We start from the raw sequence: 21,297 nt of genomic DNA on the forward strand, positions 1-21,297 counted from the left end.
CAGTGCTGCCAGAATGCTTGATGTTCTTGTAAGAAAAACTGAACATTTAGAATTCTTACTTGAAATCTTCTGATTTTTTTTTTTACAAGTGGAGGATTATTTCAGATTTTTAAAAAATACTGTGTGTGTCACAGTGTAAATATGCACTCCCTCACTGCACGTTTGCCACTTCTGGAATAAGAGTCAAATGCAAGCGCTTCAGAATCTGAGAACTCTAGGTCTGAACCCAGATTCCATCACTCGGTAGCCATATGACCTTGGAGAAGTCATTACAGTTCTTGTACCATAATTTCCTTATCTGGGAATGACATCATGTGCTTTGCATGTTGCATGTTGGAATGATAAAAGGCAGCGTAAATCAAGGACGAGAGAATATAGTCTCCATGAGGGAAGGAATTGTGTCTGTCTTGCTCCACTGCCTAGGAAGGGGCCAGCATGCAGCAAGTATTCAATAAATATTTGTTAAATGAAGGATTACAAGAACTCAGGATGGTGCTGATAAGTAGTAGCTATTACTATCATCTTGGCCTGGCAAAACACCCCCCTGGATTCTGGTCTCTGGTGGTCACCATCTTTTATGGTTCCACTGGGCTCCTGGCTGTGCACCTGGGACTATGGGTAAGTACCCATTTCTCTTCTCCAGGGCATTCGCTGTGCGACTCGGAGACCAGGGAGATATTAGAGGCCAGGTCTCAGGACTCACTGGAGAAAAGCCAGTCTGGAAGCCAGCCCTTTTCAAGAAAGTGCCCCAAGATGCCCTTCAACGGATGAATGGATAAGGAAGATGTGGTCCATATACACTATGGAGTATTATGCCTCCATCAGAAAGGATGAATACCCAACTTTTGGAGCAACATGGACGGGACTGGAAGAGATTATGCTGAGTGAAATAAGTCAAGCAGAGAGAGTCAATTATCATATGGTTTCACTTATTTGTGGAGCATAACAAATAGCATGGAGGACAAGGGGCGTTAGAGAGGAGTAGGGAATTTGGGTAAATTGGAAGGGGAGGTGAACCATGAGAGACTATGGACTCTGAAAAACAGTCTGAGGGGTTTGAAGTGGCGGGGGGGTGGGAGGTTGGGGTACCAGGTGGTGGGTATTATAGAGGGCACGGCTTGCATGGAGCACTGGGTGTGGTGAAAAAATAATGAATACTGTTTTTCTGAAAATAAATAAATTGGAAAAAAAAAAAAAAAGAAAGTGCCCCATGACTTATTTATCCTAGAAGCCAGACACAAGCAACTTTTCATTCAAGGTTTTTTTTTTGAAGAATGGTCAAGGAAGATTTTCTAACTGCTGAGTAGTGACAAGTATCTTGAGCTAAGTGCCAATAGCCTTGGATTCTAAACCCACTGAGTAGCTGTGCAACTCTGAAAAGTTGCTTCGGCATGAAACTTCAGTGTCATTGATACTGTAGATTCCTAAGTTCAAGGCAGTCATGATAGCCAACAGAAAGTGCTGAGAAATACATATCACCTGAATTTCACATGAATAGGTTTTCTTCTAATACCAGAATGTTGATGAAGCCCTTCCCAGGGCTATTTGATATACAAATCACCTTCAAGTAGGGTCTTCTAGGTTCAACATTCTGTCATTTGACAATGATTGATTCTACACCTGTAACATGCTAGGCACATCTGAGCAAAGACATGATGGAGGTGAAGGAGACAGACAGAAAACAGCCAGTGCAAGGGCCCTGGGGTGGGAGAGTGCCTTTGTATTTCTCTGAGGAATAATTAGGAGGCTAGTGTGGCCAGAGCAGAATGAATGAGGAAAAAGTAATGAGATGAGGTTAGATCCTGTTTGGTCTTGTAGGCCTTGGCTCTGAGTGAGATGGAGAATATTTGGAAAACAATCATTCTTCCTGGGGAGAGCTACATGTCACAGAGATCTTCTTTATCACTTACTAGCTACGTGATACTTGGAAAGTCACCTGTCTTTTTTAAGTCTCACTCTTCTCTGCTGCAAGGTGGGCCTGACCATACACACCCTGCAGGGCTGTGTTAGGCTCTAGTGAGAGAAGGGATAAGCCTGAAAAATGCTGCTTCCCTCCCATTTCCTCTTGGCTTTTTATACCTTGATTCCTTGAGCAATGGCAGCGGCAGCATTGGCTTCTTTTTCATCTGCCTGCACCAGAAGTTTCTTGGCATCAGCTTCTCTCGTTTCCTCCTCAATTTTTACCATCATCTTGGCTGTCTCCTCGGATGTCTGGATGAGTTGAGGCTGGAGAGCAGTCAGTTGTACTTGCATTACTGCTACCTAGGATAGGGGTAGGGGGTAGGGGAGTCAGTTATGTCAATGCCGAGAGTGGCACGGTTGGCAGGAGTTGAAACAATTCTCCAAACTGTCATATAGGCATATAGACAGAAAGTACTAATGCTTTTACTGTGGTACTGGGTATGCATTTGTTGGCTGGAATTTTCCTCTCTTAATGCTTAGTTGCTGAGTTCATACTAGGGGTTGTAAATTATCAAGCATGGGGCTAGACACTAGACAGAGAATGATAAACTTAAACATTCTTTTTAAAGGTACAGTTTCCTCTGTGCTCTTGAGCCCATACTAAATTTTAGTACAGGGGGCAGGGAGAGATAGAATAAAAGTAAGTTAGGGAAAAAAAAAAAAAACCTCACTTTTTTTTTTTTTTTTTTTTTAGTCAACGAAGAAAACATATACATCTGAGATACTCAGAATAAGAGGAACTTTCAAGGCCACTTTCCCCAATAGTCTGATGCCCTCTAAAGCATTCCTGCTAAGTGGTTTTCCAACCTATGTTTGAACACCTCTAATGGTGGAGAGGTCATTACCTTTCAGGAGAATTGTACCATTTTTTTGGATCCAACAGCCCTGATTCTACCTTCTAAAGGCAGCTCAGAGGCATATTTGAGAAGGGTTTCATAATCTTGCAACCACTGTCTCCAGCAAGCATTTGAGAGAGGCCCAGCATGCTGGCCTGGTTAGGAACACAGCTTCTGGAATTCTGCAGAGCTGAGTTTCAGTTTTGGCCTGACCACTTGCACTGCCTACTCATGAGGCTGCATGTATGGTCTCGTCAAATCTTCTGGCCTCTCTGCATCATGGTTTCTTTGTGTGGAACACAGCCCCTTCATACAGAAGAAGAAACTGAGGCCCAAGGGGTGAGATAACACATTCAGGGTTCATCCATGATGAATAAAATACCTAAATCTTAAAGAAATACAGAATCTCTTAGGGCTGGGTTGAGGCTGAGGCAAGCAAGGTGAGCTCTGCAAGTCGATGCTGTCTTTACATAGTGACCTCGCCGCATCCACCTAAGCCTGGACCTCTCTGTCCCCATTCTGTTGCAGCAGTGCTCACCTGTGAAGATGCAAACTCCAGTTTCTGCAGACCTGTCAGGTAACGGTTCCTCATCATATCAACCTCATGCCTCTTGGTATTGAGGAGGGTCTTAAAGGTTAGGATCAATTCGAGGTAGGAGGTGGGGGTGACGTAGTTATGTCTGCCAAGTGTGTTGTAATAATCAAGTGACAGGTTCTTCGCACTCTCCTGGAAATATTTGCACATGGAGATAACCCTACCGAGGACAAAAGGATGGTTAGGCAGGTGCCGTGTTCTCCAGATAGACCTAGCACAGCTGTGGCTATCCATGTGAGGATTTGAGAAGATACACACTGACTATGGCCTAGTAGAGCCCCAAATCCTCAAAGACAGGTCAACAGAGCTGTGAGAAGTTTTGGAGATGTATATATCCTTACTAGAATGATTTTCAAGGGAGTAATCCTACTTCTGATCACTTTGGTGAATCACCAGGGCTTAAGCAGAAACTCTTCATCTTTGACAGTCTGATGAATGATGTTTTAAAATGCATAAAGCACGGGGTGCCTGGGTGGCTCAGTGGGTTAAAGCCTCTGCCTTCGGCTCAGGTCATGATCCCAGAGTCCTGGGATCGAGCCCCACATCGGGCTCTCTGCTCAGCGGGGAGCCTGCTTCCTCCTCTCTCTCTCTGCCTGCCTCTCTGCCTACTTGTGATCTCTCTCTGTCAAATAAATAAATAAAATCTTTAAAAAAAATGCATAAAGCAAAATACATTGGATTACAAAAGGAACCAATTATGTTGAAATTATTCTCAAAATATTTTAAAAATGAAATTTGTTATATGCCAGGGATCAGCGAACTTTTTCTGGAAAGGGCCAAATAGTAAAATCAATGGTCTACATGGTTGAATAGTGGTAACTACTGAAGTCTGCTGTTGTGTGGGGGGAAAAATGGCATGGCTGTGTTCCAATAATACTTTATTTATAAAAACAGGCTGTGAATTGGACTTGGCCAGGAGATCATGCTTTGCTGACCTCTATATTAAATGATAAGACTGGGCAGCAGATCTAAAACCCGCCACAACTTTGGAAATGATATAGATACCGACGTACCTATAATGACTGAGTGAATTATTAAAAACACACACAATTGTGAGTCCTGTTGGTAACAAGTCCTGCTAATCCTACTGGGATATACTGTCTACATTCATTATTGAAAGAATTTCAATATGCCAGTTAGATGCCCGTGAAAATAAACATATAATTTTTCTCCATTCACATTAACTGATTCTCTGAATTCTGTTCATGAGCCTATGGACCCAAGTTAAGGGACTTCTGGCTGAAAGCATAAAGTGCAACATTCTTAAAATGGAATTTAGAGCCATCAATATTCTGACCTTTACCTACTTCTTCATTTTCCATTCATTCATTTAATAAACAGTAACTGAATTACTATGTCCAGGCTCCTGCTAAACACTAAGGATATAGAGTCAGACAAAGCAGATGACATGACCATTGGCTTCATGGGGCACCCAGGAAGGTCAACATTTCCATATTTTCCCTTATTCTAGTTAAAATTAAGTGACTTGTGGGCTGTTTTTGTATATCTGTATTTTACATATAAAAGACTAAGTTTTTTTTCCCACCCTAATAATAACCAATTTTCATCTCCTTGACAGCGATGTCACCCCTACTGAGAAGGTATGCTCTATAACTATTGAAATAGCTATATTATTAGATTTAGGTTCTCATAGTTATGACAACAGTGCACCTCCAGAACAATTCTCAACAATGAAATTTCATTCTTTTTCAGCAAAGGTGTTTAAATATCTAACTAAATGTGATTTTCTATGCAGAAATTGAGAAATCTTAAAAACAATAATAACAACACAGCCAACATCTGGATTTTCATTCTGGAATATTTGGTTAGGGTACTCAAATGCAGCTAATGCTTACTCTATCCGAATATTGTCATCCAGCTCTACATCTTCCAGAAATTTGTTGGCTACCAACTCCAGGGCATCTGTGGGCCAGGACTGGAACCAGTCAATTGTACAGCAATTGATCAGTGAAGGGAACATCCGCAGCCGGTTCCGGAAGGCGTCCCCAACTGGGCTCATGGCTGATGAAAAACAGACTTGGTTAGTTTCCTTCCTCCAAGGCAAGGAGCCAGGCAGTTCTTTCCAAGGATTCTGGTGGGTAAGGGGATGGTTTCCTGTAGCTACTCCAGGGATGTAATGCGAATAGTTATGATGAATGTCTGGGAAGCACAGGGGAATCATAGGGTATTTTCATTCAACTTTATGATGGGAATTCAGAATATTATAATAACCTTCTGACTGGTCTCCCAAGCCCATTTGTTCTCCTTTCCAGATATTTTGCATCACTTAGCCAGCATGGTTTGTGCCCTTTGATCTTCTTGCTCTATTTGTGTTGACTCAGACATAAGGGAACGATGGATGCCCCATTCTAGTTATTTATGGAAACTGAGTGGGGGCCATCGGCTTATTTCTGACCCCATCTCCATCCAAGCACAAATTCTGGCTAAATTCCATACATTTTTAATTTAGGCTCAATGTGGTAGGAGGAAGCATGATACACAGGTGGAAATATGAGGAAGCCACTGTGGCTGAAGAACAGAGAGAGAAGGGGAAGCTTGGTTTGAGAGGAGACTGGAGAGAATAAAGGGGAAAGTATGGGAGGTAGCCTTATAAAACCACAGATTAGGAATTTTGGCATTTATCCTGCTAGAAGGCATATTAAGTGTGTGTGTGTGTGTGTGTGTGTGTACATACAACAATCAAATTTGCAATACATGCAAAAAAAAAAAAACCCCATGAGTCAGTGGAACAAAAATCTTTGGAATGGACAAGAATAGACATAGAGAAAATAGTTAGAAGTTTGCAGAGGTGAGGCTGGGCAAGATGATGGCAATTTGGCTAATGCAAAGGGGGTGGAGATGGAGATAAATAGGTGGTTGTAAGAAAAAAGGAGAAGGTAAAAATTGACATGACATGGTAACATGAGAGAAAAGTATTAAATACAGCCCCTAGGTGTTTTGGATAGATTGAGGTTGTCATTCAGAGTGAAGAACTTCAGATGTGAGCCACCAGGGTAATGCACTAAAAGGAAGGAGAAGGTTCAGAGGAGAATTTAGAGAACTGAGAAGAGTATGTGGTGAGGGGCTAGGTGGGTGATAGCTATTAAGGAAGGCACTTGTGATGAGCACTGGGTGTTGTTCTACTCCAGAAACCAATATCGCATTGTATGTTAACTAAGCAAAATTTAAATTAAAAAAAAAAAGGAGGGGCGCCTGGGTGACTCAGTCAGTCATCCAACTCTTTTTTTTTTTTAAAGATTTTATTTATTTATTTGACAGACAGAGATCATAAGTAGGCAGAGAGGCAGACAGAGAGTGAGGAGGAAGCAGGCTCCCTGCTGAGCTGAGAGCCTGATGTGGGGCTCAATCCCAGGACCCTGAGATCATGACCTGAGCTGAAGGCAGAAGCTTTAACCCAATGAGCCACTCAGGTGCCCCAGTCATCCAACTCTTGATTTTAGCTCAGGTCATGATCTCAGGGTCATGAGATAGAGCCCTGTATTGGGCACGGTGTTCAGTGCAGAGTCTGCTTGAGATTCTCTCTCTCCTTCTCGCTCTGCCTGTTCCCCTGCTCTCTCCCCCTCTCCCTCTCTCTCTCTCTGAAATGGATAAATAAATCTTAAAAAAAAAAGAATTGAGACAAGTGGAACAGTTTTAAAATAGTGGTTTAGGGCGCCTGGGTGTCTCAGTTGGCTAAGCGACTGCTTTCGGCTTGGGTCATGATCCTTGAGTCCCAGGACTGAGTCCCACATTGGGCTCCCTGCTTGACACGGAGTCTACTTCTCCCACTGACCTCTCTCCTCTCATGCTCTCTCTATCTCATTCTCTCTCTCTCAAATAATAGATAAGTGGAATCTTTAAAAAAAATAATAAAAATGAAATAGTGGATTAGGAGAAGGTCATTTTCCACAGGAACTTAGGCACAAACCCCTGGGTGGTTGCCATGGCTAGATTAATCCTTGGGCTACTGCAAGAGGATTGAGTTTAGGGCACTCCAGAGAAGAGGGGCAAACTGAGTTTGCTTCTTCTTACCAAGGACAATGTGAAGGTTCTTCTTCACCCTGTCAATAAAGAAGTTATACATAGAAAGAGGAGTGACTTCGATCTTCTCGCCTTCTGTCCTGGCTGCCATTTGCATTTTCTCTACAAGGTCAGCCTTCTCATCAGCCGGGAAGATGTTGGGCACATCCCCTATGTTCAGAAGCATGTTGATGTCCTCGATAAAGGATTCATCCTTGATTTGGTTATCAGCAAAGAGGAACACGGTACTCTTGTTGGCTACTCCAACCTGCAGCATGATCTTCTTCAGATCCTCCCGCCAGTCGTGATTTGAGTAGTTCTTGGTGATCTCAATCTGGTATAGCTCGTATGAGTTCATGAATGTGGACAGTTTGCTGGCACTCTGTCGCCCACTGCCCCCGATGCCCACCAGGAGCAAGTGGCCTTTGTCCTGCTTCAGGACCCTGCAGATCCTGGAGATGTGCTCAATGGCAAACCTGAACATGACCAAGGACATGGGGGCCTTGCTGATGTTGTTGAACTCTTCCAGGTAGAACTCCATGACCACCGTGAGCTGTTTCAGGTCAGTGATCTCATCATAGATTTTGCGGTCACTGTGTGGCTTGAAATAATCTCCAAAGAAGAGGCTACGGATATTATCGTCAACAATCTTTCCAGTGGGTGACAGGTGAATGAGGACCTGTGGGAAAGATAAATCTTAGCCAGGCATTCCACCAGTGGCCCAATCAAGGTGGCAGGTATAGAGGAAGGTAACAAGAGATATGCTTGTTTCCTCTTGAACGTATTCTCCAAAGCAACGGTTCATCAATAATTTTTTAATAACATTATATTTGGATCTGATGGGTATAAAGACTATGATAAAAGGGCATTAGAAAAAAAGTATGAGGATCCTTTTGTAGTTCATAAGCATGAAGATTGGGTGTTCACGCTTCTGTGTGACATGTGTCACCCTTTAAACCTTGTTACGACCTCGGCACATTACCCATCTGACGTGAAAAAAAAAAAAAGAAAAAAGAAAAAAAGCATGAAAGTGAGAGTTAATCTGTTTGCCAAATTGTTAAAATGTTGGTGGTCAGACTGTGAGATCCCAGTGGATCATCCAAAAGGATAGGCACCAATTTTTTTATGTGCTTTCTCCTTCACCAAACAAGGGTACAGGTGCTACCCTTGGTCCCCACTCTGTGGCTAGAGTAGGAATGTTCTAGATGCTTTCTCTTCCTGATATTAGAACCTGGTAGTGCTTCTGCACTTAGCCTCTGGATGCAACATGAAACACCTGCAATTTTTCTGTGGAGAAATCACAGCTTCTTAAAAATGGAGGTACAAAAAAAAAATAGAGGTACAACTAGATGATGTAAATGCATAGGCTTAAAACAACTTTTCTTACATCAAAACAGAAAAGAGAAAATATTTACAAATGGGAAACCATGACACTCTTCTACTTGGGCTTTACCAGGGCCTCAAACCATAAAAATTTCATTTTTCAACTCACAAATTAATTAACCTTAAAAGTGTATTTCAAGTTCATTATAAACAATTACATCAGCTCATAAACCACTTTGAATGGATACAAATATATATGTTATCAGGGAAGTGAAACAAAGTTGCGCCAAGTATAATATCAAATCAAGTGACTAGATGACTCAATCCCATTTCCTGAGGTTCAGAAAGCAGAGCTATGAGTCTCCACTAGCAAGCAAACTTGAAAACTTGAAATCTGAGACTAACATAGTCAAGTATTTGGGACCATTTCTTGGGCCAAATGCTCATAGGGTCTGGCTTACCTTCTCCATAGTCTGCTTGAAGCAATTGGATGTGGTTTCCTTCACCATGTTGAAGAAGACCTGTCTGTCCTCATGGTCAATCAGACGGTCATAGAATACCCGGTAAACCTCATGGATCCACAGCCGGATAAATTTTTCCACATCCTGAAAATCCAGGGTTAAGTATTTGTATGAATGGTAGGTGGTACCAGAGGTGGTAGTTCTCTTTCTAAATCCTGGGGTTGACTGAGCTATATTAAAGAAGATAATGTTTATAAAATACTTAGCACAAGGCCTAGCAGAGATAAATGCTTAATAAAAGTTAGCTATTACTATTATACTCTTTATTACATGCAGCCAAGGATATTGCTGAGTGAACTTGATAACAGAAATGGTAGTGTCTGACCTGCAGGTGAGTGTGCGGGCAGAGCAGTACCCCTTGGATAACTCGTGAAAAGTCCCGTAAGTTAAAGATGTAATGAGACTTGGAGGGGGTTGGCAAGAAGTTCTCCACTGCAGCTTTATAAATTGTCATAGTAGCTTGTACCAGCATCTTTCCATACCTTGGGAGGAAGGGAAAGGCAGATTCATCAAGGAGGAGCCAAAACTGAGGATAGGGGCCAATATTGTAGAAGACACAGAAACCTCTTTTTTTTTTTAATTTAATTTAATTTTTTATTATTTTAAATTTTTAAAAAAAATTATTTATTTCTTTTCAGTGTAACAGAATTCATTGTTTATGCACCACACCCAGTGTTCCATGCAATATGTGCCCTCCATAATACCCACTACCTGGCTCCCCCAATCTCCCACCCCCGCCCCTTCAAAACCCTCAGATTGTTTTTCAGAGTCCATAGTCTCTCATGGTTCATATCCCCTTCCAATTTCCCTCAACTCCCTTCTCCTCTCCATCTCCCCATGTCCTCCATGTTATTTGTTATGCTCTACAAATAAGTGAAACCATATGATAATTGATTCTCTCTGCTTGACTTATTTCACTCAGCATAATCTCTTCCAGTCCTGTCCATGTTGCTACAAAAGTTGGGTATTCGTCCTTTCTGATGGAGGCATAATACTCCATAGTGTATATGGACACAGAAACCTCTTACCTTAAGAACATCACGTCAAATCCTTTCCCAAAGTGCCAGTCAGCAATTGAACTGAAAATCTTGGTTAAAATGTCATCCTCAAAGGCGTTGATGGAAAGAATATTTAGATGGCGAGTGAATCGTCCTGGAAGACACACACACTCACACATACCTCCTGAGCCTTGGGATCCTGGGATATGAAAGAGTAAGTTTTCCTCTGCCTTATTGTTCTAGAGCTGTGATATCCAATATGGCATCCTCTAACCACAGGTGGCTATTTAAACCTAATTAATATTTTTTTAAAAATTTATTTATTTGGCAGACCGAGATCACAAGTAGGCAGAGAAGCAGACAGAGAGAGGGGGAAGCAGGCCTGCCGAGCAGAGAGCCTGATGTGGGGCTCGATCTCAGGACCCTGAGATCATAACCTGAGCCAAAGGCAGAGGCCCACTGAGGAACCCAGGTGCCCCTAAACCTAATTAATATTAAATTAAAAATAATTTCCTCAGTCTTACTAGCCATATTTCAAGTACACAAGAGTAACATGTGGCTAGTGCCTGGCTTTTGTATCACATAATGCAAACGCAGAACATCTCCATGATTGCAGAAATCCTATTAACAGCACTAAACTAGTGTTCAAGATTGTTTTTAAAAGTGAAGGTAATACGTGATCATTATAAAATAGTCAATTCAGAAATATTTTTATAGAAAGTGAGCGTCATCTTTGACTTAACCCCACATATCAAATCCATTCTTCCCCCAATTAGCCACTATTAATTTGTTATCCTTACACTTATCCCTACCTATATCTGTATTTACCTACCTGTCTAATATTAAATAACTATATATTTATATTTATATATCTATGTATCAGCTTTATTGAGATATAACTCACATACTATATGATTCACCCATTTAAAGTACACAATTCAATCATTTTTAGTATTTTAGTTGTGAAACCAACATCATGATCAATTTTAGAACATTTTAATCACCTTAGAAAGAAATCTTGTACCCATTAGCAGTCACTTTCCATTTCGCTGGAGCCCTTGGCAACAGACAACCTATTTTCTATTTCTATAAATTTGTCTGCATATCTGTTTTTAAAAAGAATTTTATTACATAAAATAAATGCAGATACTGAAAACCAGACAAAAAAAATATAAAGTTTAGTGAATCATCATAAGGTCAGCACCCTTATGTCTACCACCTAAGTCAAAAAACAAAGCTTTGCCAACCCTTCATAGATGTTCCTCCATATATTCCATCCCAATCATAGTCTCTCTGTCTTTCTCCAAAGGTTACTATTATCCTGACTTTTATAATAATTTTCTGTCCTGCATTTCTTTATGTTTTTATCTCCCAATATACATGCCAGAGTTTAACCCTCCCGATTAAAAAAAATTTGATATGTCTTTCAAGTCTTTTTTAATTTATAGGTTCCCCTTCCATCCCTTTCATCTTTTGTCTGATGAGTATCTGGGCTGTTTGGTCAGTAGAGTTTCCACAGTTAGGATTTTGTTCATTGCGTACTCAAGGTACAGTTAATTCTTTTCCTTTGTCCTCATATGTGTTTCATAGTAATTTGCAGCTGGATCTAGGGATTTGATCAGATTAAGATTCCATCTAGGGCCAGATGGTAGATGATAGTATATTCTTTCATTAGAGACATAATGATATCTCTCCTTTTGTGACGTTGGTAGCTATAGATGCTCAACGGCTAGATCCACTAATTCACTCGTTAGTATAGAATGGTGATATTCTGACTCTACCATCTCTTTTCATAGATTAGTTGTAATATTTTATAGTTCAATTCTCTAGGATTTGCTTATACCATGGTACATTTCGTATAAGAAAATCCGGATAAATATTTGACTCTCTCCATTTATTTATCAGTTTTCAAGATAATAAATGGGTTTTTTACCATCTTCTGAAAATGAACAACTATCATTGTTATAACAGACTAACGGATTTAAGTATATTTTGATAAATTCAAATCCATTAAAATTGCAATCATTGTTGAAGCTCAAATTTTCCCATCTTTGGCCAGTGAGGGCCTCCTTATGATGCGAACTGAGTCCTGTTGACATGACTGTTAAACCTTTAAAAGCTTTCTCATTATCTGGTATATCAAGAAGTTACAAGCTCATTTTGTATATTTTCTGTCCTAGAGATGCAATCAGCCATTTCTCAAGAAGCCGTGGTTCCTTTTAGTAGGAAATTGGATTTCAAAACAATCTGGGTGCTAGGCATGTTCAGTGTTAATGAGTTGTTTATTATTTCCCAGACCTAGTACCTCATGAGTTACTACTGATATTTCTGACTACCGGGCTTTCTCTTAATTTCATTTATATTACATCTTGATCTCCTTTCTTCCATACTGAGACTCCCTGTTTTCAAGGACACAAGGGCCAGTGGAAATAGAAAATTTCACAATAATTTGTTTGTATAATCCTACTTTACACAAAGATCTTAGAATAAGAATATGGTACCACTACCAATTATGAGAACTGAAAACAATTTAAAACTTTTTGTACTTGCTATCCTAATCTCCCCTCCATTTTCAACTGTTCTGTATCTACAAGACTGGGTCTCATAGCCTTTACATATTGTAATCTCTCCCAGGTAGTCTTAGTTCAGCAAATAGCCATATATTTAATGTTTACTACCAGTTGTTCTATTTCTTTTTTTTTTTCCGAACAAATTTTGAATATTGAAATACTTTATTTTTTAATTAACATATAATGTGTTATTTGCCCCAGGGGTACAGGTCTGCGCATCATTAGGCTTACATGTTTCATAATACTCACTATAGCATGTACCCTCCCCAATGTCCATAACCCAGCCACCCTATCCCTACCCCCACACTCCCCAGCAACCCTCAGTTTATTTCATGAGATTAAGAGTCTCTTACGGTTTGTCTTCCTCCTGATCCCATCTTGTTTCATTTTTTCCCTCCCAACCCCCCACAACCCTCCACCCTGCCTCTCAAATTCCTCATATCAGAGAGATCATATAATTGTCTTTCTCTGACTTGTTTCACTCAGCATAATACCCTCTAGTTCCGTCCACGTCATTGCAAATGGCAAGATTTTGGTTTTTTTGATGGGCTGCATAGTGAATTACTTTATTCTTAAAACTTTTTTTCATTATGTTCAGTTAGCCAACATATAGTACTTCATAAGTTTTTGTTGTAGTGTTCAATGATCCATTAGTTGCACATAAAACTTATTTCTTTACAGTAATTTTGATCATGTGAAACCCATTTTCTAGTATGTTCCCAAGAAAAGGTTTGTAGACATAAATCTGACTTCTTGCATTCTGATAACAGTTTTCCTTTTATATCTGAAAGTCAGCTTTCCTGGCTATAAAATCCTTGATTCTCATTTCATTTCCTTCTGGCATAAAGCATTGTGGTTGAACAGTTTTAAGATGATCTAATTTTATTTCTCTTAAAAGTCATGTAGTCTTTTGTGCCTAGATGCCCAAAAGACTTTTTCCTTTCCTTTAAAGTCCAGCAATTTTACGAGTACATGTCTTGGTAGTGATCATTTTTGAGTCGCTATTCTTTGGTACACAATGTACCAAATAAGATTATCCTGTTCATTTTCCTTATGAAAAATTTTATAGGTAAGAAAGCTAAATGTCAGAAGGGAGAGTGAGGTCAAAGAATCTTAAGCCTAGAAATGGTATTAAGATTCTTTATATTTTTTTTAAAAAAAAGATTAATTACTTATTTGACAGAAAGAGAGTGCGAGAGAGGGAACACAAGCAGGGGGAATGGGAGAGGGAGAAGCAGGCATCCTGCTGAGCAGGGAGCCTGATGCAGGGCTCTATCCCAGGGTGCTGGGATCATGACTTGAGCCAAAGGCAGATGCCCAATGACTGAGCCACCCAGGCACCCCAGTATTAATGTTCTTAAGCAAGGATGTATCTCAGAATTAAAATACAGATCCTACAAGAATCCAGTTGAACCTGAAGCAAATGCATTCCTAACTGTTAGATTATAGGGGGAACTCTTATTTGTATTATTATTAGTATTATTATTAGTATTAGTATTATTTTGATTAGGCCACTTTGGGTTAGTTGTTCTATCTTTGGCAATCTGAAGAACTGTAAAAAAAAACACAACCCGTGAATCCATCACCCCACTGAACTTTCCTTTTTATATGGAGAGTTCCTCCAGGGCTTAGGGAAATGTTCTCACATTCTCTTTTCAAGTCCATTTCACACAACTTTCAACATGAAGTCTTCAAATTCCACTCCATGGAGCTAGCCTAAACCCTTCCAGCTACAGCCCAAATATACTTTTCTCCACCTTCCATCAGCACAGAGTGCCCTGTACCAACCCTCCATCCATGAAGGTGGTCTGGCTCTGCTGGATGATAAAGAGGAAACAACTTTCTCTCTCACGTACCAGTGATGTCGTTCCTTCCACCCCCAGGGGGCCCCATGGCTGTCACAAGCAGCACATCCACGATGTCCAGCCTGCTTGTGTCCTTCTTGTCAAACCAGTAACCATGGTCGATCCATTGTCTCAAGAGCTCAATGGGGGGCTGGGCCCCGTACACCTCTTTGGCTGGCATGTTGAGGTCATCTAGGGAAAGAAGGCATGGCCACATATTTTAAGTCTTTGGGATCCCTTGTTCTCATAGGAGGCAATAGATAACTATTCCCTCCTGGGAGAGTCTGTGCCTACTTGCCCCATTCCCACCCTAGTCAGAGCTCAGCCAGTGGACATTCTGACCATATGAGAAGAGGATTTCCTAGGTTCTGCATTCTCCCGCCTCATTGAGATCTCTGCCCACTGTGACTTTAAGGATGCATGGATTGGCATCAACAAACAGATATTTAATTTTCTTTATCATTCCATCGATCACAGTATATTGATTCTATACTATGTGCTAGACATTCTGTTAATTTTGGGGGGATATGATGGTGGGGAAGACAGTCATAATCCCAGCCAACAGGGTATATAAGTTGATCACCAAGTAAAAATTGAACCCCAATAGGAGAAAGGTTTTGAGCTAGAGTTTTTGAGGAGCAAAACGAGAATGGAAAGGATAGTGACTTTCTCAGTGGCAGAGTTTGATTTCCCCCAATAGCATATTGTAAACAGGTCACTGCACATAGAAGACACTAATAGATGGAAGCTCTCTTGATTTTTCTCTAATGAACACTGACTGAATGCCAAGTTTGTGTCAGATAAAATTTCAGGAGTTTTATACATATTATCTCATCTAATCCAAATAATGACTTTATAAGGAAGGTAGTATTACCTTTACGTTAGAGGTGAGGAACTAAGGGTCATGGAAGTTAAATCATAACATGCCTAGGGTTAGAAAGTGAATTTGAACCTAGATCTATTCGGATGCAAAACTTAAACTATTTCTGAAAATACCATAGATATAGGAAGGGAGAACAGTTTGGAGGAAAGGGAAAACGGAAGAAAAGAAAGAGAAAACAAAATAAAATTGGATCTCAGCCTTTAAGAAGCTAATGTTAGTGGGCAAGGATATAAATACAGATCAATAGATGAATTTTAAGGAAAGGATGAGATAACTCAGAATAGTAGGGCATTATTTTTACTAAAAGACAAACCTCTGAGTTAGCAGTAAAACAGTGGAAAATATGTTGTGTTTGTCATTAAAAAAAACTGGGTTTGGGTCATGGCTACAGCATTTTCTAGGTGTTTGACAGAGAATTTAACCTTCTGGGGTCTCAATTAGCTGATTGGTAAAATGGTAATGATGGTTAATAACCTTACAGGGATGTTAGGCTCAAAGGAAATAAATGAGGAAGTACTTTGTAAATAGGTAAAATCCTGGGGAAGCTCAATGTGCTTATTTCACAAATAATTATTTATCAATTATTAAGTTTCTTCATTTACTGGTAACCTTTATCTGACACAAAATGGAATAAGGGGTTTATCACAAAGTGAGTGTTGTTTTTGGAGATGCAAGAGGGTAAACATGCTTCTGGAATTAATTCTCACTGCAAGGTAACCTTCCCTGATCCAAAGGCTCATTGTCACCTCAGGAGAAACTGGGAGCCTAACTGAGGGAAAAAGACCTGGACTATGTCTTACTTACTGAAAATGCGACATATAGTACTTGATCAACAAATACATGGTAATGAAAGAATGGAAAGACAAAATTAAAGATGAGAGAAAGGGAGGGAAGTGGGGAGGGGTAAAGTGTGGGAGGAAGAAAGGAAGGGAAGAAGGATGGAGAAGAAAAGGAGAAGAGAGGAATACTAAATTACATTAAGCAGAAATACATTATCCCTTAGAGTAGAAGGACTGTATGGTGGGAGATTCTGGTTTGCTGCAGCATAAAAGAATCTGGTTATGTTCATATTCAGGCTAATGCCTTACCCACAAATACCACCGCTTTCTTCCCTAGGGGAGGCCCAAACAGGCCTTTCCGCCGCCGATCCAGCTTGGACATGATGATATCCTGAGTCTGATTGGCTGAGGTTCGGGCAGAAAAATTGATGAAGTTGGGCAGGTAGGTGCTTTTGGGAAGGTGGAGAAGGAAATTGTTGGTAATGGCTGATTTGCCGGTGCCTGTGGGCCCCACGAACAGTACTGGAATTTCATGGTCCACGTAGGTTTTCAAGAAGAAGGACTGTCTGGCTGTCTCCATTGTGGAGATGATGAGTTCTGAGACCTGTACCACAAAGACATGGGGCAGTCTTGTTACTGGCCTAGGGAGGCTGGGTCTTGGCATTCAGCTCCATCCCTTACAATTTTGAGTGAGTATTTAACCTCCCCAGGGGCTTCAGTTTCTTCGTCTGTGATACAGGATAATAATGGCACCCAGGTCACTGAGCTGTTTTGAGGATTAAATGAGACCATGCATGTCAAGATGGGCATTATTGGCTCTGTTTTTTTAGATGAGGAAACTGAGGTCTAAAGTTTTTCTGCAATTTGCCCAAGTAATATAGCAAGTAAGTGGAAATGCAGGAACTGGAAATCCAGCTTGTCTGATTTCAAAGTCTATATATATTTTTTAAGATTTTATTTATTTATTTGACAGATAGAGATCACAAGTAAGCAGAGAGGCAGGCAGAGAGAGGAAGGGAAGCAGGCTCCCTGCTGAGCAGAGAGCCCGATGATGGGCTCGATCCCAAGACTCTGGGATCATGACATTAGCCGAAGACAGAGGCTTTAACCCACTGAGCCACCCGGTGCCCCCAAAGTCTATATTCTTAACCACCAAACTACCATAGCATAGATACCAATTTCACTAAGGACCAGTCTAAAGCTATTGTCCTCTGAGATCATTGCTCTGAATCAACTTGTCTGCCTCGCCCCAGGCAAGGTCCACTTCTCATAAGTCATCCTACTTCCTGGCTTGGAAGGGTGGGGTGTGATCCTCGGCCCCCACTCCCTGCACTTGCTTTTTCCAACACTCAGATGTGTGGTTCTAGCAGCCATCCCCATTTAAACTTGTTTTCCAATATGGGGATTACGACACTCTTCCTGTTACTCAGACCCCAGATAGAATCTAAGGGCTTGGTCTTGGGCTCCTGGAATCCCTATTACTTTGAGTGGAATACCTTACCTTAATTTGGCTTCTCTGAACCTGAACCCTGTCATCAACCATTTGGCGACATTTGGTTCCTCCATGGAAACAGAGGAAGGGAATGGAAGATGTCTATCATATGCTGACATCTCCTTTATATGTCTAGGCTGGAAGGGGCCAGCATGGAGCCACTGTTTGCACAAGTCCAGAAAGCATCATTCACACTGTGGTTTATGTAAGTGATGCCCCTAAAGCAAAGCTAGACCATAATGTCAATGGTGCCAACTGAGTTTATGCAACATGGCAACTCTGTGTCTACTGGTAGAAAAAAGCTGGGCTTCTTTTGATAAGTAATTTGCTCAAAGGAAAAGGAACAGGCAGAGCAGGAATTGATGTATTGATAAAGAGAATAGGTGTTGAGCTGTGAAGGTTTTCCCTATATTATTCTCGGCAGTTTTAACCAGTAATCCTATGAGGCTGGAGAATTTTTGGCTCACTTGTCCAAGGCCATGTAGCTGGTAAGGGGTTCTGAGTGCAGGATCAGGCACAAGATGCTTATTTTGCTACCAAGATGGAGTTTAAAGCAAAATGGGTTTCAGAGACAAGAACACTTGTTTGACAAGGGGAAAATTTTCAGCAGATCTTAAAATCTTCTCTGCATTGAACTCTCTTATTTGCATGAATTCAGCACGATTTCAGACCTCTGGAGTTCAGGGGACAAAGCTCTTTAAGGAGAATTAAAGTTTTGGACCTGTGTGCTTGGGGCTTCTGTACGACACTCAGCCCCCAGAGTGGGTCCTGGATTCAGCACACATCCACCTCTGCTTATCACACCATCTTCAGGAGCAGCTGTGGTCCTGCTAGCTGTCTGACTTGATGGTCAACATCCCCACTTTTCCATTCACTCTCCGCCACTCCATTTGGGGCCTGAATGGTCTCCAACCACCCCCAGAAAAAGAAAGTACGTCCATGAGATACTACTAACAGAGGCAAATTTTCCACAGGGAAATGAGCAGTAGTTGTAGCTGACTCATCTGTTAACCAGAAAACCCATTAATCAGACCTGTTTCTCTAAGAATTCTCATCAAGGAAACCTTCTTTGGGAATTTTGAAGAAAATGATCTTTTTTGGCTGAGATGTCTGAGAGGTAAGACCAATGACCACCTGGCATTGGCTGCTGACCCCACGACAATGCTCATCAGCAGAACAGCAGCCAACATGGATCCAGCACATAATGCATGCCATGTGTTCATGTAGAATGACATCAATTCTGGCAAACACCCTTCTTCAAGTATTTTTTCTGCTACTGTGTCATTGAGTAAACTGAGGCAGAGAGCGTGAAGGTTGAGTAAAGAATCTGAGGCCCTTGGGGCGCCTGGGTGGCTCAGTGGGTTAAGCCGCTGCCTTCAGCTCAGGTCATGATCTCAGGGTCCTGGAATCGAGTCCCGAATCGGGCTCTCTGCTCGGCAGGGAGCCTGCTTCCTCCTCTCTCTCTCTGCCTGCCTCTCTGCCTACTTGTGATCTCTGTCAAATAAATAAATAAAATCTTTAAAAAAAAAAAAAAGAATCTGAGGCCCTCTAATTCTAAAGTCCATGCTTTTGAAGGCTGATCCAGCTCAAATTTGAAACTTTTTCTAAAGAAAGTTCTTATAGGGGCACCTGGGTGGCTCAGTGGGTTAAAGCCTCTGCCTTCAGCTCAGGTCATGATCTCAGGGTCCTGGGATCAAGCCCCGCATCGGGCTCCCTACTCCGCAGGGAGCCTGCTTCCTCCTCTCTCTCTGCCTGCCTCTCTGCCTACTTGTGATCTCTGTCTGTCCAATAAATAAATAAAAAAAAAAGAAAGTTCTTATAAATGCTAATAGAGAACTGACATCAATTATTCCACCTTGGAGAAAATTCAGGCAATTTTAGAAACCAAAGCTCCATGGCAAATCTCTCCCAACCTTTTTTTTTTTTTTTTTTAACCTTTGCATTAGCTGGGATACGTTCCTCCTCTTCAGTGATATAGTCTGTCCATGTGTACCAATGTCCACTACCTTGCTTGAGGAAATAAAAATCATAGATGCTTCCTGGATTAAAAGACACAGAACAGGTCATTAGCTCGCCAAGGGTTTACATTTCATACTTCAGGTATTTTGCCACCTCAGCCAGAGGCATCTGAATATGTGTAACTACCAATACTGACAGAGCTGTGGTGGAACTTACACATTAATGATAACTGTATAAACTGGAAAAATAGCTTTTAAAGAGTAGTAACTTAATTGTATAAAACATGATAGGTACTAACTGCACAAATAATTATTTTAATCAGGTAAAACAAGAAGTATTGAAAAGAACAATAAAGAAGGCAATAAATCAAATCTCACACCCTAAAGTAACTTTTTTTAAAAACGATTTTTATTTATTTGACAGAGAGAGAGGGATCATAAGTAGGCAGAGAGGCAGGCAGAGAGAGAGGGGGAAGCAGGCTCCCCGCTGAGCAGAGAGCCCGATGAGGGGCTCGATCCCAGGACCCTGAGATGATGACCTAAGCCGAAGGCAGAGGCTTAACCCACTGAGCCACCCAGGTGCCCCTGGATTTCTTTTTAGGCACACAAACACATTGAACACGGAAGGACAGATGGAAGTAAGGATTTGGTGAGGATAGTATCACATATATTATATACTTACATAAAACATATCAAAATTATGGTATATGATATATATATATTATACTATTAAGAAAATAAAGAGATGTTAGGGACGCCTGGGTGGCTCAGTTGGTTAAGCAGCTGCCTTCAACTCAGGTCATGATCCCAGCGTCCTGGGATCGAGTCCCACATCAGGCTCCTTACTCGGCAGGGAGCCTGCTTCTCCCTCTGCCTCTGCCTGCCATTCTGTCTGCCTGTGCTCACTCTCCCCGCCCCTCTGATAAATAAATAAAATCTTTAAAAAAAAAAAGAAAAAGAAAATAAAGAGATGTTAAATTTTATTACATTTAACTCTAGCAGAAGAAAAGGAGAGTAAAAACTGAAGTAAAACCGAAGGACCTACCGAACTTCAGATAAATCATGATTTACTATAAGAGATATTGGTTCCTAAAAGATGCTCTTAGAAAAAAGAAATTGAGGTATGATTGACATATAACAGTTTCAGATGTACAACATAATGATTTGATATTTGTATATTCTGTGCAATGATCACCACAATAAGTCTTGCTAACATTCGTCTCCATATACACTTAGAAATTTTTTTTTCTTGTGATGAGAACTTGTAAGATCTATTCTCTTAGCAAGACACTTAAAAAAAATCTATTCAAATTTTAACCATCACCAACAGGCACTAACAAACTTTTTTTTTTTTTTTTTTTTTAAGAAATATAATCTTTGGGGGCGCCTGGATGGCTCAGTGGGTTAGGCGTCTGACTCTTGATTTTGGCTCAGGTAATGATCTCAGGGTTTTGAGATTAAGCCCCATGTCAGGCTCGGTGTTGAGGATGGAGAATGCTTAGGTTTCTTGCTCTCC

At 40.9% G+C, this 21,297-nt stretch overlaps 1 protein-coding gene and 1 non-coding gene across 2 annotated transcripts in view; one reads left to right on the plus strand and one right to left on the minus strand.

Annotated features, from left to right (window-relative positions):
* Positions 1-21,297, minus strand: part of DNAH3 (dynein axonemal heavy chain 3) — a gene marked incomplete at its 5' end in the record, with an annotated part of 176,584 nt that overhangs the window by 32,188 nt on the left and 123,099 nt on the right. The window contains 10 exons of the mRNA XM_044232901.1: positions 2,080-2,262; positions 3,337-3,553; positions 5,250-5,415; positions 7,426-8,092; positions 9,198-9,341; positions 9,583-9,739; positions 10,286-10,409; positions 14,682-14,861; positions 16,641-16,935; positions 19,759-19,862. Of these exons, the coding sequence (XP_044088836.1) occupies positions 2,080-2,262; positions 3,337-3,553; positions 5,250-5,415; positions 7,426-8,092; positions 9,198-9,341; positions 9,583-9,739; positions 10,286-10,409; positions 14,682-14,861; positions 16,641-16,935; positions 19,759-19,862 (2,237 nt within the window). The remainder of the gene's footprint in view (positions 1-2,079; positions 2,263-3,336; positions 3,554-5,249; positions 5,416-7,425; positions 8,093-9,197; positions 9,342-9,582; positions 9,740-10,285; positions 10,410-14,681; positions 14,862-16,640; positions 16,936-19,758; positions 19,863-21,297) is intronic.
* Positions 8,301-8,405, plus strand: LOC122896195. Its single transcript, XR_006382373.1, has one exon. It is a non-coding gene; the product is annotated as a small nucleolar RNA U13 (small nucleolar RNA).

Source organism: Neovison vison, chromosome 14, assembly GCF_020171115.1.
Source record: "Neovison vison isolate M4711 chromosome 14, ASM_NN_V1, whole genome shotgun sequence".
NCBI lineage: Eukaryota > Metazoa > Chordata > Mammalia > Carnivora > Mustelidae > Neogale > Neogale vison.